This window comes from Arachis ipaensis, chromosome B10 (assembly GCF_059453495.1).
Source record: "Arachis ipaensis isolate K30076 ecotype BB chromosome B10, ASM5945349v1, whole genome shotgun sequence".
Classification (NCBI taxonomy): Eukaryota; Viridiplantae; Streptophyta; class Magnoliopsida; order Fabales; family Fabaceae; genus Arachis; species Arachis ipaensis.
This window is the reverse complement of record NC_142435.1, coordinates 149,355,993-149,369,183: the sequence shown is the minus strand read 5'-3', so window position 1 is coordinate 149,369,183 and position 13,191 is coordinate 149,355,993. Positions and strand designations below refer to the sequence as shown.

The 13,191-nt window shown below is 24.0% G+C and overlaps 1 protein-coding gene across 1 annotated transcript; it reads right to left on the bottom strand.

Moving 5' to 3' along the window:
* Nucleotides 1–1,231: 1,231 nt before the first annotated feature.
* On the bottom strand, nucleotides 1,232–1,885 carry LOC148582064 (B3 domain-containing protein At3g18960-like). Its single transcript, XM_088495190.1, has 2 exons — nucleotides 1,832–1,885; nucleotides 1,232–1,522 (listed from the first exon to the last, which is right to left on the bottom strand). The coding sequence occupies exons 1-2, from the start codon at nucleotides 1,883–1,885 to the stop codon at nucleotides 1,232–1,234; spliced, it is 345 nt and encodes a 114-aa protein (XP_088351316.1).
* Between the last annotated feature and the right edge of the window lie 11,306 nt (nucleotides 1,886–13,191).

The following is a 13,191-nucleotide window of genomic DNA, read 5'->3' as shown; positions in this document are numbered from 1 at the left end:
AGTTCAAGTCAAAGAATCCCTCTTTCATAACCAAGATAAGGCAAACTCAACTATCTGGATCTTCACCAGTAAGTTGACACATTTGTCTCTGTCAGAAACATTTCATGTCATGCAAATATTCTGTTACGAAACAGTGGCCTGTAACATTGAACTATTATCCAACTCAGAAAATTGCCATTTTGTCAATAACCTGAAAGCTGGAGATATTTGTATCTTTGAGCTTGTTTACAGAGAAGGTGCAGAACTTGATGCTCATATTTTTCGAAGGGATGCTTAATTAGACAATCTTTAGAGTATCAGGATGCTTAATTAGGCAATCTTTAGAGTATCTGGAGTTCTTGTATCAAGAAATTTGGTTAAGAAATGTGTCACTCCACTTTGTTAAAATCAAACTTGAATGTTAGTCATGAATGCTTATTTATGTTAGTCATTAAGAGTTGTGACATGGATTCATGTTTTTCTTCACATTTCACACTTAATTGTTGCAGTGTTGTTCTCACTACAAATCAGAAATTAGAAAAGTACCTGTGGATCTTATTTCATACACAAGATTGTGTATTGTAATGGAACATATTCTCAACAAATTTGACAGAATTTATGGACATATTCATACCTATATCTTACATAAAGTAAGCAAAATTAACTTTTATTTTATGTTTGTTTAAATATGAAATAATAAACTTGTAACAATTTACCAATTAGTCCAATACAATGAATTAAAAAAAATTATACACTCATTAAAAGTTATTTACATTGGAATTTTTTATGTAATTACTGCAACTCTGCAAATAGTTAGTAAGTTTCTAAAAAGTGACAAGTATAATAAATGAGGGAGAATGAGTGAAATAGGATCCAAACCATAAATTGCTTTGAAAATAAGTAGTCGGGCAACTTTTGATTAGGTACTTTGTCCAAATAACATCTTATACTACCAACAATATATAATTCTACATGTGTTGTTTCTGCATGGATCACTTATATATTTCTAGTTATGGTAGTAAGGAGATAACACTGCAATGGAACCATTTAGTATGATGAAAACTATGACTCAGTGTTACAACTCTTGATCCCTGAACATACACCATTGATCTGCAACACAAGTAAGCAAAGCCATTCGCTAATCATGGCTTTGACGAAAATGAACCTTAAGATCTGGACCTTGTCTGTTAATGAGCTCAAAGATACAAACATCTCCGGCTTGTAGAAGAACATGATTGCTTTGGTTCTGCTATCACTGTTTTCTTTGGCCGGCCTCGGCCCCTTCGCGCTGGCGGTTCATCGAGTTGTCATCACCGATTCGGCCATTGGAAGGATAATCAATTTCGAGGGCACTCATGTCGAATATGTGTACTTTGATGTTAGAATGACCATTCTCCAAAGTGTAAAATGTAGCAAACTCTTTCCAACCGTTTTCAAACAGAATCTCACCATCATGATTAGTCCAATCTATTCTCCATTCAGTGCCATCTGGAGGTTGGAGTTGCACTGGATTTTGCATATCACCACCATATTTCCTACTGAACTGTTGTTGGTAACCATACTTATCAAAACTCAATCATAACACAACATTGGCCAGATAAGTTTCACTATTATTATGCTTCACTATAGAAACTTTTCAGATAAGTTTCCACTCACTCTATTTGTATCACTCAACCTCTTAACAACCTTCTAAGAATTATCCTTCCCTAACAGCAGCTTTGTTGATTCAGTTACTACTCTAACTAACTAACAATCAAAAATTCAAAACTAAAAAGCATAAATATTGAGGAGCATAGTATGCTGGTAAGAAAAAAAAAGATGATAGGAAGGGTGAAGGAAAGAAAATTCTCACTAGATATTCATCATCAAGGTTTTTTCTGAGAACAATCTTAAAGAAACGGATCATAGTGGAAAGAGAATTCTTGTTTCTTTGGAAGTTAGAGAAAACATAGTCATGGATATCTCTAATAAAAAGACAACATATAAAAAAAACAAAATAAAGTTTTCTTTACGCGTATTAATATCAGGCATAATTTATGAAAAATATTTAATTTAGACAAAAAAATAAAAAAATGAAATAAGGTTCCTCTTATGTATGTGCCTAAATTTTAATTGAGCCTCACTTTTTTTTTTATCTTTTAAGTAATAAATAATAAAAATTAAAATAAGATTCTTTAAATGTGTCTAAATTTCATACATAATTCTTGAGTTTCATAATTTTAATAAAATATTTTTTAAGTATCATTTTTTACGTGTACGGTAACTAAACTAATTTAAAATTAAAACTTGCATTAGAGATCATTTTTGAAGTGATACTGATATGTGGTATCAGTGGCAAGAAACCATATCATTTTCTTAAGTTTTAATTACTCTGTCGGTTCCTATAGTTTCGTGAAATTTAATTAGGTTCCTATACTTTTTTTTTCCTTTTAATTGAGTCCTTACACTTTTTTTTTACTTGGGTCCTTACACTTTTTTTTCTTTTATTTGGGTCCCTACACCATTTTTTTTTCAATTAGGTCCCTCTTAGCAGTAATTAAAAAATTGGTGTAGAGATCCAATTAAAAGGAAAAAAAATATAGAAACCTAACTGAAAATTTTGCGAAACTATAAGGACCAATAGAGTAATTAAACTTTTTCTTAATCCATTAAACCTATTAAATAAAAGGGGTCTTTTTATGCACTAGATTTCAGACATAATTTCTAAATTTCACATTTAATTTAAATAAAAAAAATGAAAAAGAACAAAATAAGGTTCTTAGTATGCCCATAGATTTCAGACATAATTTTTTAAAATATTTAATTTAGACAAAAAAAGTTCCTTGTTATGTACCTAAATTTTATTTTGAGTCCCACTTTTTTTCTATTTCTATCTTTAAGTAATAAATGATAAAAATTAAAATAAGATTCTTGGAATGTAACTAAATTTCATATATAATTCTTGATTTTTATAATATTAATGAAATATTTTTTAGGTATCACTTTTAACCAGTACAATAACTAAACTCATTTAAAATTAAAATTTATATTGAAAATCATATTTGAACTAATGCTGATATGTGGTACGAGAAACCATATCATTTTCTTAATTTATTAAACCTATTAAATATAAAAAAAATTTCTATGCATTAGATTTCAGACATAATTTTTAAATTTTATATTTAATTTAGACAAAAAAAATTTAAAAAAGAACAAAAAAAGGTTCCTAGTATGCGCATACATACATTTCACTCATAATTTCCGGAAAAGATTTAATTTAGACAAAAAATTAAAAAAAAAATAAAATAAGGTGCTTTATTATGTACCTAAATTTTATATTGAGTTCCACTTTTTTTTCTATTTTTACTTTTTAAGTAATAAATGATAAAAATTAGAATAAAATTCTTTAAATATGTCTAAATTTTATATATAATTCTTGATTTTCATAATTTTTAATGAAAAAATTTTCAGGCATCACTTTCGATTTATACAGTAACTAAACTCATTTAAAATTAAAACTTGTATTGAAAATTATTTTTTAAGTAATAGTGACAAGTGGTATCAGGAACGAGATATTATTTTTTAATCTATTAAACCTATTAAACAAAGGGGTCTTTCTATGCGTTAAATTTCAGATATAATTTTTAAATTTCACATTTAATTTAGACAAAAAAATTAAAAAAGAACAAAATAAAGTTTCCAATATACGCATAAATTTCATGCACAATTTTTTGAAAACATTTAATTTAGACAAACAATTGAAAAAGAATAAAATAACGTTTCTTGTTATATACCCAAATTTTATACTAAGTTTCACTATTTTTTCTATTTCTACCTTTTAAATAATAAATAATAAAAAATAAAATAAGATTCATTAAATGTGCCCAAATTTCATATATAATTCCTTGAGCTCTATAATTTTAAGAAAATGCTTTTTAGGTATCACTTTTGACTTGTAAATTAACTAAACTCATTTAAAAAATTAAAACTTATATTAGAAATTATTTTTAAAATGATACTGATATGTGGTATTAGTAACGAGAAACTATATCATTTTTAAAATTTATTAAACCTATTAAATAAAGAGAGTTTTTCATGCACTAGATTTTAGACATAATTTCTAAATTTCACATTTAATATTGACAAAAAAAATTTGAAAAAGAACAAAATAAGGTTGCTAATATGCGCATAGATTTCAAGCACAATTTTTTGAAAATATTTAATTTAGACAAATAATTTAAAAAGAATAAAATAAAATTTTTTATTATGTGTCTAAATTTTATAATGAGTCCCACTTTTTTTTTATTTCTACTTTTTAATTTATAAATGATAAAAATCAAAATAAAATTTTTTGAATATACCTAAATTTCATACGTAATTTTTGAGTTCCATAATCTTAATGAAATATTTTGTACGTTTCACTTTTGATCTGTACAGTAACTAAACTCATTTAAAATTAAAACTTGCATTGGATTTGAAGTGATACTGATATAACGAGAAACTATATCATTTCCTTAATCCACTAAACCTATTAAATAAAGGGGTCTTTCTGCGCTAAATTTCAGACATAATTTTTAAATTTTACACTTTTTTTAGACCAAAAAATTGAAAAAGAACAAAATAAGGTTCCTAATATGCGCATAGATTTTAGGTACAATTTTTGAAAAACATTTAATTTAGACAAATAATTGAAAAAGAATAAAATAAGATTCTTTGTTATGTGCCTAAATTTTATAATGAGTCTCACATTTTTTCTATTTCTATTTTTTAATTTATAAATGATAAAAATTTAAATAAGATTTTTTAAATGTGCCTAAATTTCATACATGATTCTTGAGTTCTATAGTTTTAATGAAATATTTTTTAGGTTTTACTTTTGATATGTACAGTAACTAAACTCTTTTAAAATTAAAACTTGCATTAGAAATAATTTTTAAAGTGATAATGACATGTGGTATCAGTAACGAAAAACCATATCATTTTCTTAATCCAATAAACCTATTAAATAAAGAGGGTCTTTCTATGCTAGATTTCAAACATAATTTTTAAATTTTACACTTAATTTAGACCAAAAAATTGAAAAAGAACAAAATAAGGTTTCTAGTATTCATGCTCTTTAAATTACACACACTTAATTTCTTTCTTGAGATTGTCGGTCAATTATTTTTTTTGTGCAGTGTTATTTTTTTGTTTCAAAACATGCATGTCTCACTTTTTAATTTTTTAGTTAGTTTCCCAGATTTCCATCTTATGGCTCATTATTTTTACAATTCCGCTAGGGAACCAACACGGATATAGCCAACAAATATTTTTGAACTGCATTCTATACTCATTAATTGCCATTAATTGATGATTATTTAAATTTTAATTTTTAAAAGATACAAAATTAATGATTATTAATTACCTCTTCTTACTCTAATTTACTTTTTACTATTTATCGAGCAAATCCTAATTTCTCTTTCTAAAAAAAAGTCCAAATTCTAAAAATAATAAAAATAATAAAATATAAGATAAAGAATCATCCAAATCCTAAGAAAAAAACATACAAAAATATAAAAAAAAAATTATCCAAAACTAATAAAAAAGAATCATCCAAATCCTAAAGGAAAAAACAAACAAAACATAAGAAAAAAATCATCCAAAACTAATAAAAAATTCTCCAAATCTTAAAAAAAAAATAAGATTCCTAATATGCGCATAGATTTTAGGTACAATTTCTGAAAAATATTTAATTTAGACAAATAATTAAAAAAGAATAAAATAAGATTCCTTGTTATGTGCCTACATTTTATAATGAGTCCCACTTTTTTTTCTATTTCTATTTTCTAATTTATAAATGATAAAAATCTAAATAAGATTTTTTGAATGTGCCTAAATTTCATACATAATTCTTGAGTTCTATAATTTTAATGAAATATTTTTTAGGTTTTACTTTTGACCTGTAGAGTAACTAAACTCTTTTAAAATTAAAACTTACATTAGAAATAATTTTTGAAGTGATAATGACATGTGGTATCAGTAACGAAAAATCATATCATTTTCTTAATCTAATAAACATATTAAATAAAGAGGATCTTTCTATGCTAGATTTCAAACATAATATTTAAATTCCACACTTAATTTAAAACAAAAAATTAAAAAAGAAAAAAATAAGATTTCTATTATTCATACTCTTTAAATTACACACACTTAATTTTTTTTTTTTTTGGATTGTTGGTCAATTATTTTTTTTTGTGTAGTGTTATTTACTTATTCCAAAGCATGCATGTCTCACTTTTCAATTTTTTTGTTAGTTTCCAGATTCTCATCATATGGCTCATTATTTTTACCACTCTGCTAGAAAACCAACACGGGTATAGCCAACAAACATTTTTGAACTGCATTCTATACTCATTAATTATCATTAATTGATGATTATTTAAATTTTAATTTTAAAAGATACAAAATTAATGATTATTAATTACTTCTTCTTACTCTAATTTACTTTTTACTATTTATCGAGCAAATCCTAATTTTTCTTTCTAAAAAAAACGTCCCAATTCTAAAAAAAATTAAAAATAATAAAATATAAGATAAAGAATCATCCAAATTCTAAGAAAAAAATATACAAAATACAAAAAAAAAAAAGAATCATTCAAAACTAATAAAAAAGAATCATCCAAATCCTAAAGAAAAACATACAAAACATAAGATAACAATCATCCAAAACTAATAAAAAAATTCTCCAAATCATAAATAAAAAAATAAAATTCCTAATATGTGCATAGATTTTAGGTACAATTTCTGAAAAATATTTAATATAGACAAATTATTGAAAAAAAATAAAATAAGATTCTTTGTTATGTGTCTAAATTTTATAATGACTCCCACTTTTTTTTCTATTTCTATTTTCTAATTTAAATAAGATTTTTTGAATGTGCCTAAATTTCATACATAATTCTTGAGTTCTATAATTTTAATGAAATATTTTTTAGATTTTACTTTTGACATTTACAGTAACTAAACTCTTTTAAAATTAAAAGTTGCATTAGAAATTATTTTTAAAGTGATAATGATATATGATATTAGTAACGAGAACCCATATCATTTTATTAGTCTAATAAACCTATTAAATAAAGAGTGTCTTTCTATGCTAGATTTCAAACATAATATTTAAATTCCACACTTAATTTAGACCAAAAAATTGAAAAAGAACAAAATAAGATTTCTATTATTCATGCTCTTTAAATTACACACACTTAATTCTTTTTTTGGGATTGTCGGTCAATTATTTTTCTTGTGCAGTGTTATTTACTTGTTCCAAAGCATGCATGTCTCACTTTTCAATTTTTTAGTTAGTTCCCAAATTCTCATCATATGGCTCATTATTTTTAGAATTTCGCTAGAGAACCAACACGGATATAGCCAACAAACATTTTTGAACTGCATTCTATACTCATTAATTGTCATTAATTCATGATTATTTAAATTTTAATTTTTAAAAGATACAAAATTAATGATTATTAATTACCTCTTCTTATTCTAATTTACTTTTTGCTATTTATCAAGCAAATCCTAATTTTTCTTTCAAAAAAAATATCTAAATTCTAAAAAAAATAAAAAAAATAAAATATAAGATAAAAAATCATCCAAATCCTAAAAAAAAAACATACAAAACACAAAAAAAAAGAATAATCCAAATCCTAAAGGAAAAACATATAAAACATAACAAAAAATCATCCAAAACTAATAAAAGAAATTCTCCAAATCGTAAATAAAAAATAAGGTTCATAATATGCGCATAGATTTTAGGTACAATTTCTAAAAAATATTTAATTTAGACAACTAATTGAAAAAGAATAAGCCTAAATTTTATAATGAGTCCCACTTTTTTTCTATTTTTATTTTTTAATTTATAAATGATAAAAATCTAAATAAGATTTTTTGAATGTGCTTAAATTTCGTACATAATTCTTGATTTTTATAATTTTAATGAAATATTTTTTTAGGTTTTACTTTTGATCTGTACGATAATTAAACTCTTTTAAAATTAAAACTTGCATTAGAAATAATTTTTGAAGTGATAATGACATGTGGTATCAGTAACGAGGAAACATATCATTTTCTTAATCCAATAAACCTATTAAATAAAGAGGGACTTTCGATGCTAGATTTCAAACATAATTCTTAAATTTCATACTTAATTTAGACCAAAAAATTGAAAAAGAACAAAATAAGGTTTTTATTATTCATGCTCTTTAAATTACACACACTTAATTTTTTTTTTTTTTTGGATTGTCGGGCAATTATTTTTCTTGTGCAGTGTTATTTACTTGTTCCAAAGCATGCATGTCTCACTTTTCAATTTTTTAGTTAGTTTTCCAAATTCCTATCATATGGCTCATTATTTTTAGAATTTCGCTAGGGAACCAACATAGGTATAGCCAACAAACATTTTTAAACTGCATTCTATACTCATTAATTGTCATTAATTGATGATTATTTAAATTTTAATTTTTAAAAGATACAAAATTAATGATTATTAATTACCTCTTCTTACTCTAATTTACTTTTTACTATTTATCAAGCAAATCCTAATTTCTCTTTCTAAAAAAAACGTCTAAATTTTAAAAAAAATAAAAATAATAAAATATAAGATAAAGAATCATCCAAATCCTAAGAAAAAATATACAAAAAAAAAGAGTCATCCAAAACTAATAAAAAAAGAATCATCCAAATCCTAAAGAAAAAACATACAAAACATAAGAAAAAAATCATCCAAAACTAATAAAAAAAATTCTCCAAATCGTAAATTAAAAAATAAAGTTCCTAATATGCGCATAGATTTTAGGTACAATTTCTGAAAAATATTTAATATAGACAAATAATTAAAAAAGAATAAAATAAGATTCCTTATTATGTGCCTAAATTTTATAATGAGTCCCACTTTTTTTTCTATTTCTATTTTCTAATTTATAAATGATAAAAATCTAAATAAAATTTTTTGAATGTGCCTAAATTTCGTACATAATTCTTGAGTTCTGTAATTTTAATGAAATATTTTTTAGGTTTTACTTTTGACCTGTACAGTAACTAAACTCTTTTAAAATTAAAACTTGCATTAGAAATAATTTTTGAAGTGATAATGACACGTGGTATCAGTAACGAGAAAATATATCATTTTCTTAATCCAATAAACCTATTAAATAAAGAGGGACTTTCGATGCTAGATTTCAAACATAATTCTTAAATTCCACACTTAATTTAGACCAAAAAATTGAAAAAGAACAAAATAAGATTTCTATTATTCATGCTCTTTAAATTACACACACTTAATTTCTTTTTTGAAATTGTCGGTCAATTATTTTTCTTGTGCAGTGTTATTTACTTGTTCCAAAACATGCATGTCTCACTTTTCAATTTTTTTGTTAGTTTCCCAGATTCCTATAATATGGCTCATTATTTTTACAATTTTGCTTGGGAACCAACACGGGTATAGCTAACAAACATTTTTGAATTGCATTCTATACTCATTAATTATCATTAATTGATGATTATTTAAATTTTAATTTTTAAAAGATACAAAAATAATAATTATTAATTACCTCCTCTTACTCTAATTTACTTTTTACTATTTATCAAGCAAATCCTAATTTCTCTTTCTAAAAAAAAAGTTCAAATTCTAAAAAAGATAAAAATAATAAAATATAAGATAAAGAATCATCTAAATTCTAAGAAAAAAATATACAAAACACAAAAAAAAGAATCATCCAAAATTAATGAAAAAGAATAATCTAAATCTTAAAGAAAAAAACATACAAAACATAAGAAAAAAAATCATCCAAAACTAATAAAAAAATTCTTCAAATTGTAAATAAAAAAATAAGATTCCTAATATGCACATAGATTTTAGGTACCATTTCTGAAAAACATTTAATTTAGATAAATAATTGAAAAAGAATAAAATAAGATTCTTTGTTATGTGCCAAAATTTTATAATGAGTCCTACTTGTTTTTATTTCTATTTTCTAATTTATAAATGATAAAAATCTAAATAAGATTTTTTGAATGTGCCTAAATTTCATACATAATTTTTTAGTTTTATAATTTTAATGAAAAATATTTTTTAGGTTTTACTTTTTACCTGTACAGTAACTAAACTCTTTTAAAATTAAAACTTGCATTAGAAATCATTTTTTAAGTGATAATGATATGTAGTATCAGTAACGAAAAATCGTATTATTTTCTTAATCCAATAAATCTATTAAATAAAGAGGGTCTTTCTATGTTAGATTTCAAACATAATATTTAAATTCCACACTTAATTTAGACCAAAAAATTGAAAAAGAACAAAATAAGGTTTCTATTATTCATGCTCTTTAAATTACATATACTTAATTTTTTTTTGGGATTGTCGGTCAATTATTTTTCTTGTGCAGTGTTATTTACTTGTTTACGTCTCTTGAGAACGTCGGCGAAATGAATTAAGCTTAATGTGTAGAAAGAGGAGGAGTCCTAACAGGGCCGTGAATCATGTTCCAATTAGGCGGTTAATTGCAAATTCTATTTTTTTAAAATAATCATTAATGAGAATGATTCAAATTAATTGATAAATTAAAATTAATATAATTAATTGAGTTGTTCAAATTGGCTAGTTAGAGAGTTAGTTCCTGGACTTTTCCTTATTTTTAATATGACAATGAAGTGTGTGTAACGCTGAGTTATGGAGGTACGAGGGGTTAATAGATTTTCGAAGTTAGTGGAAAGAAATCGGACTGTTCAATTTTTTTACGGCAGAAGGGGAACACAAATTGGATAGTCCGATTTGTGTTTGCAAAAAAAAATGAATATGGTAATCGGACGGCCCAATTTCATTCATGCTATAATTTTGAATTTGTATATGACTAAAATTGTTATTCCACTCACATTATCGTTTGAAGAATTAAAAGGTATAGTTTGTGAGAAAAATGAATTCTCAAATATCTAGGAGAGTGTCGTGCATTTTGTATAGGTATCCTATATCCGTATTTGGTGGGTTCATTCAGTTTCAAACCAAATATGTAACCGATGAAGCAAGCATACAAGATATGTTTTCAGTGTATATGAAAACTCCCTCATAGATATCGTTCATCGAACTGTATATTGAGTTCGAACAATCTGAAGCAGACCAAAATATTGAGTTGGAAGATTATAATAGTGATAGTGAGGAGGAGTTTGAAAGTAACTATGAGGTCGTTGATCCGGGTGGAGACGAAGATCAGGCTGACGGCACTATAGTGGCAGAGGTGGTAAATGCACTAATAAACCAGCATACGTTTGTGGAGCCTACTTTCATGCGGTCGTTGAATTTGGAGACCATGCATGCAGGGACGGATCCCCTCCTATACGTGTGGGGCAAGCGCCCCCGCTACAATTTGAAATTTTATTGAGTAATATATAATAATAATAATATTTATTTGTCCCCATTAAATTATTAAATTTGACCCCACAATAATTTTTTATTCAACTTTCGACACTTGATAATCAATTTGAGAACTTCATATTAGATGTCCATTATAATAATCAATTTTTAAATTTAAATAAGATTGGTGTTCTTTCTTAGAAATTGGCTCGAAAGAATATTATCTATCCATTTGTGTTTCTTCTTTTGAAATTAGCTTTAGTTTTTTTTTCATAATAACTACACTAATTGAATGAATTTTTTCAACTATAAATATTATCAAGAGCTAATTGTATGAAAGTTGAGTTTTAAATGATTGTTTAACGACATATATATATAAAAAAAAAGACATTTTGATTATATTGTCAAGGTTTCAAAATATGAAATATAAAAAACTAAATTTTAAATTATGTGTTATTATTTAAATTACTATTTTCGTATTTTAATTTGTAATTAGATATCTTGAAACCTAATCATATTTTACAATAATAAAATATAATTATAACAACAATTATGCTATGTATACATAAAATAATCACTTATACAGAATAAATCTTAAAATACAAATTTTGAAATACAAAATACACATTAAAAATAAGTTAATATATGTATTTATACTCAAATTTATAGTAGATAATTTGATAGCTAATTTTTTATGTAAACGTAATATTTTTATTACAAAAATTATTATCATGTTATATATATTTCACCCTACTATCAAAATTTTTTAGATCCGTCACTGCATGTATGCACTGAAATTTTCTCAGCATAATGCAGGTATGTATTTTTAGGATAGATAAATATTGCAGATTGATTAGGTATCATGACCAAAACATGTGATATGTAGAATATCAATTGGCATGTAAGATTTTTTTATTTAGTAATTAGTATTTAATTGATTGTTTATTTTTTATTAATTATTTATGTATATTTTATAATTTATTATATATTGTGATTAATAATTTATTATTACTTATCTATATTTATATTTGGAAAACGACAAATATTAATAGATTTTATATTTATATTTATATTATTAGTTATTTATAGGACAAGATGCATATATAAACCAATTGGAAGCCAATATTACCCATATCTACCAAAACGAAAAACGTTACAAGAATCTACCAAGTATTTTTATGTAATTCGAACAAGACCCATTTGAATTATGCATGAACCAAATGTTTTAGTAATTTGAATTGGTCTCATTCGAATTACCAATAAATGCCCTATAAATATAGTTAGAGTTCAGTTTTTTTTTTTTTTTTGTAATGCATGGAATATAAAACATAATTGATAGATTATTAATTTTTTAATAAATTTATTTAAATTATATCACAAAATATATTTTATTTCATGCAAAATAATTTAAAAAAATAGTTTAAAAGATGTTAAGAGTACTATAAAAATTTGTAATATCTCAATGATTTAGATAAATACATGCATGTACTCAAATTTTAAATAAAACACTTTACATAATAATAATAATAATTTTAAAATTAATTATAAATTATAAATTAATTATTTAAGTTTTTTATTTGCAAATATAAATGAAAGAGTTTGTCTAAATGACAGAGATATATAATGACGTGAGTTTTGTAATTCTTAACTAAAATTACGAACCAACAATATATGATAATAATCAATTTATATTCCAATAAAGCAGTTAAAACTTGATTATTCTAATTATAAATTATTAAATATTAAAATTTAATAGCATAAAATATTTTAAATTGGTGACTAAATTGAATAATAATTAAATTAGTTTTCAACTTTTATCTAATAATCAATTTGGTCTATAAATAGAGAAAATA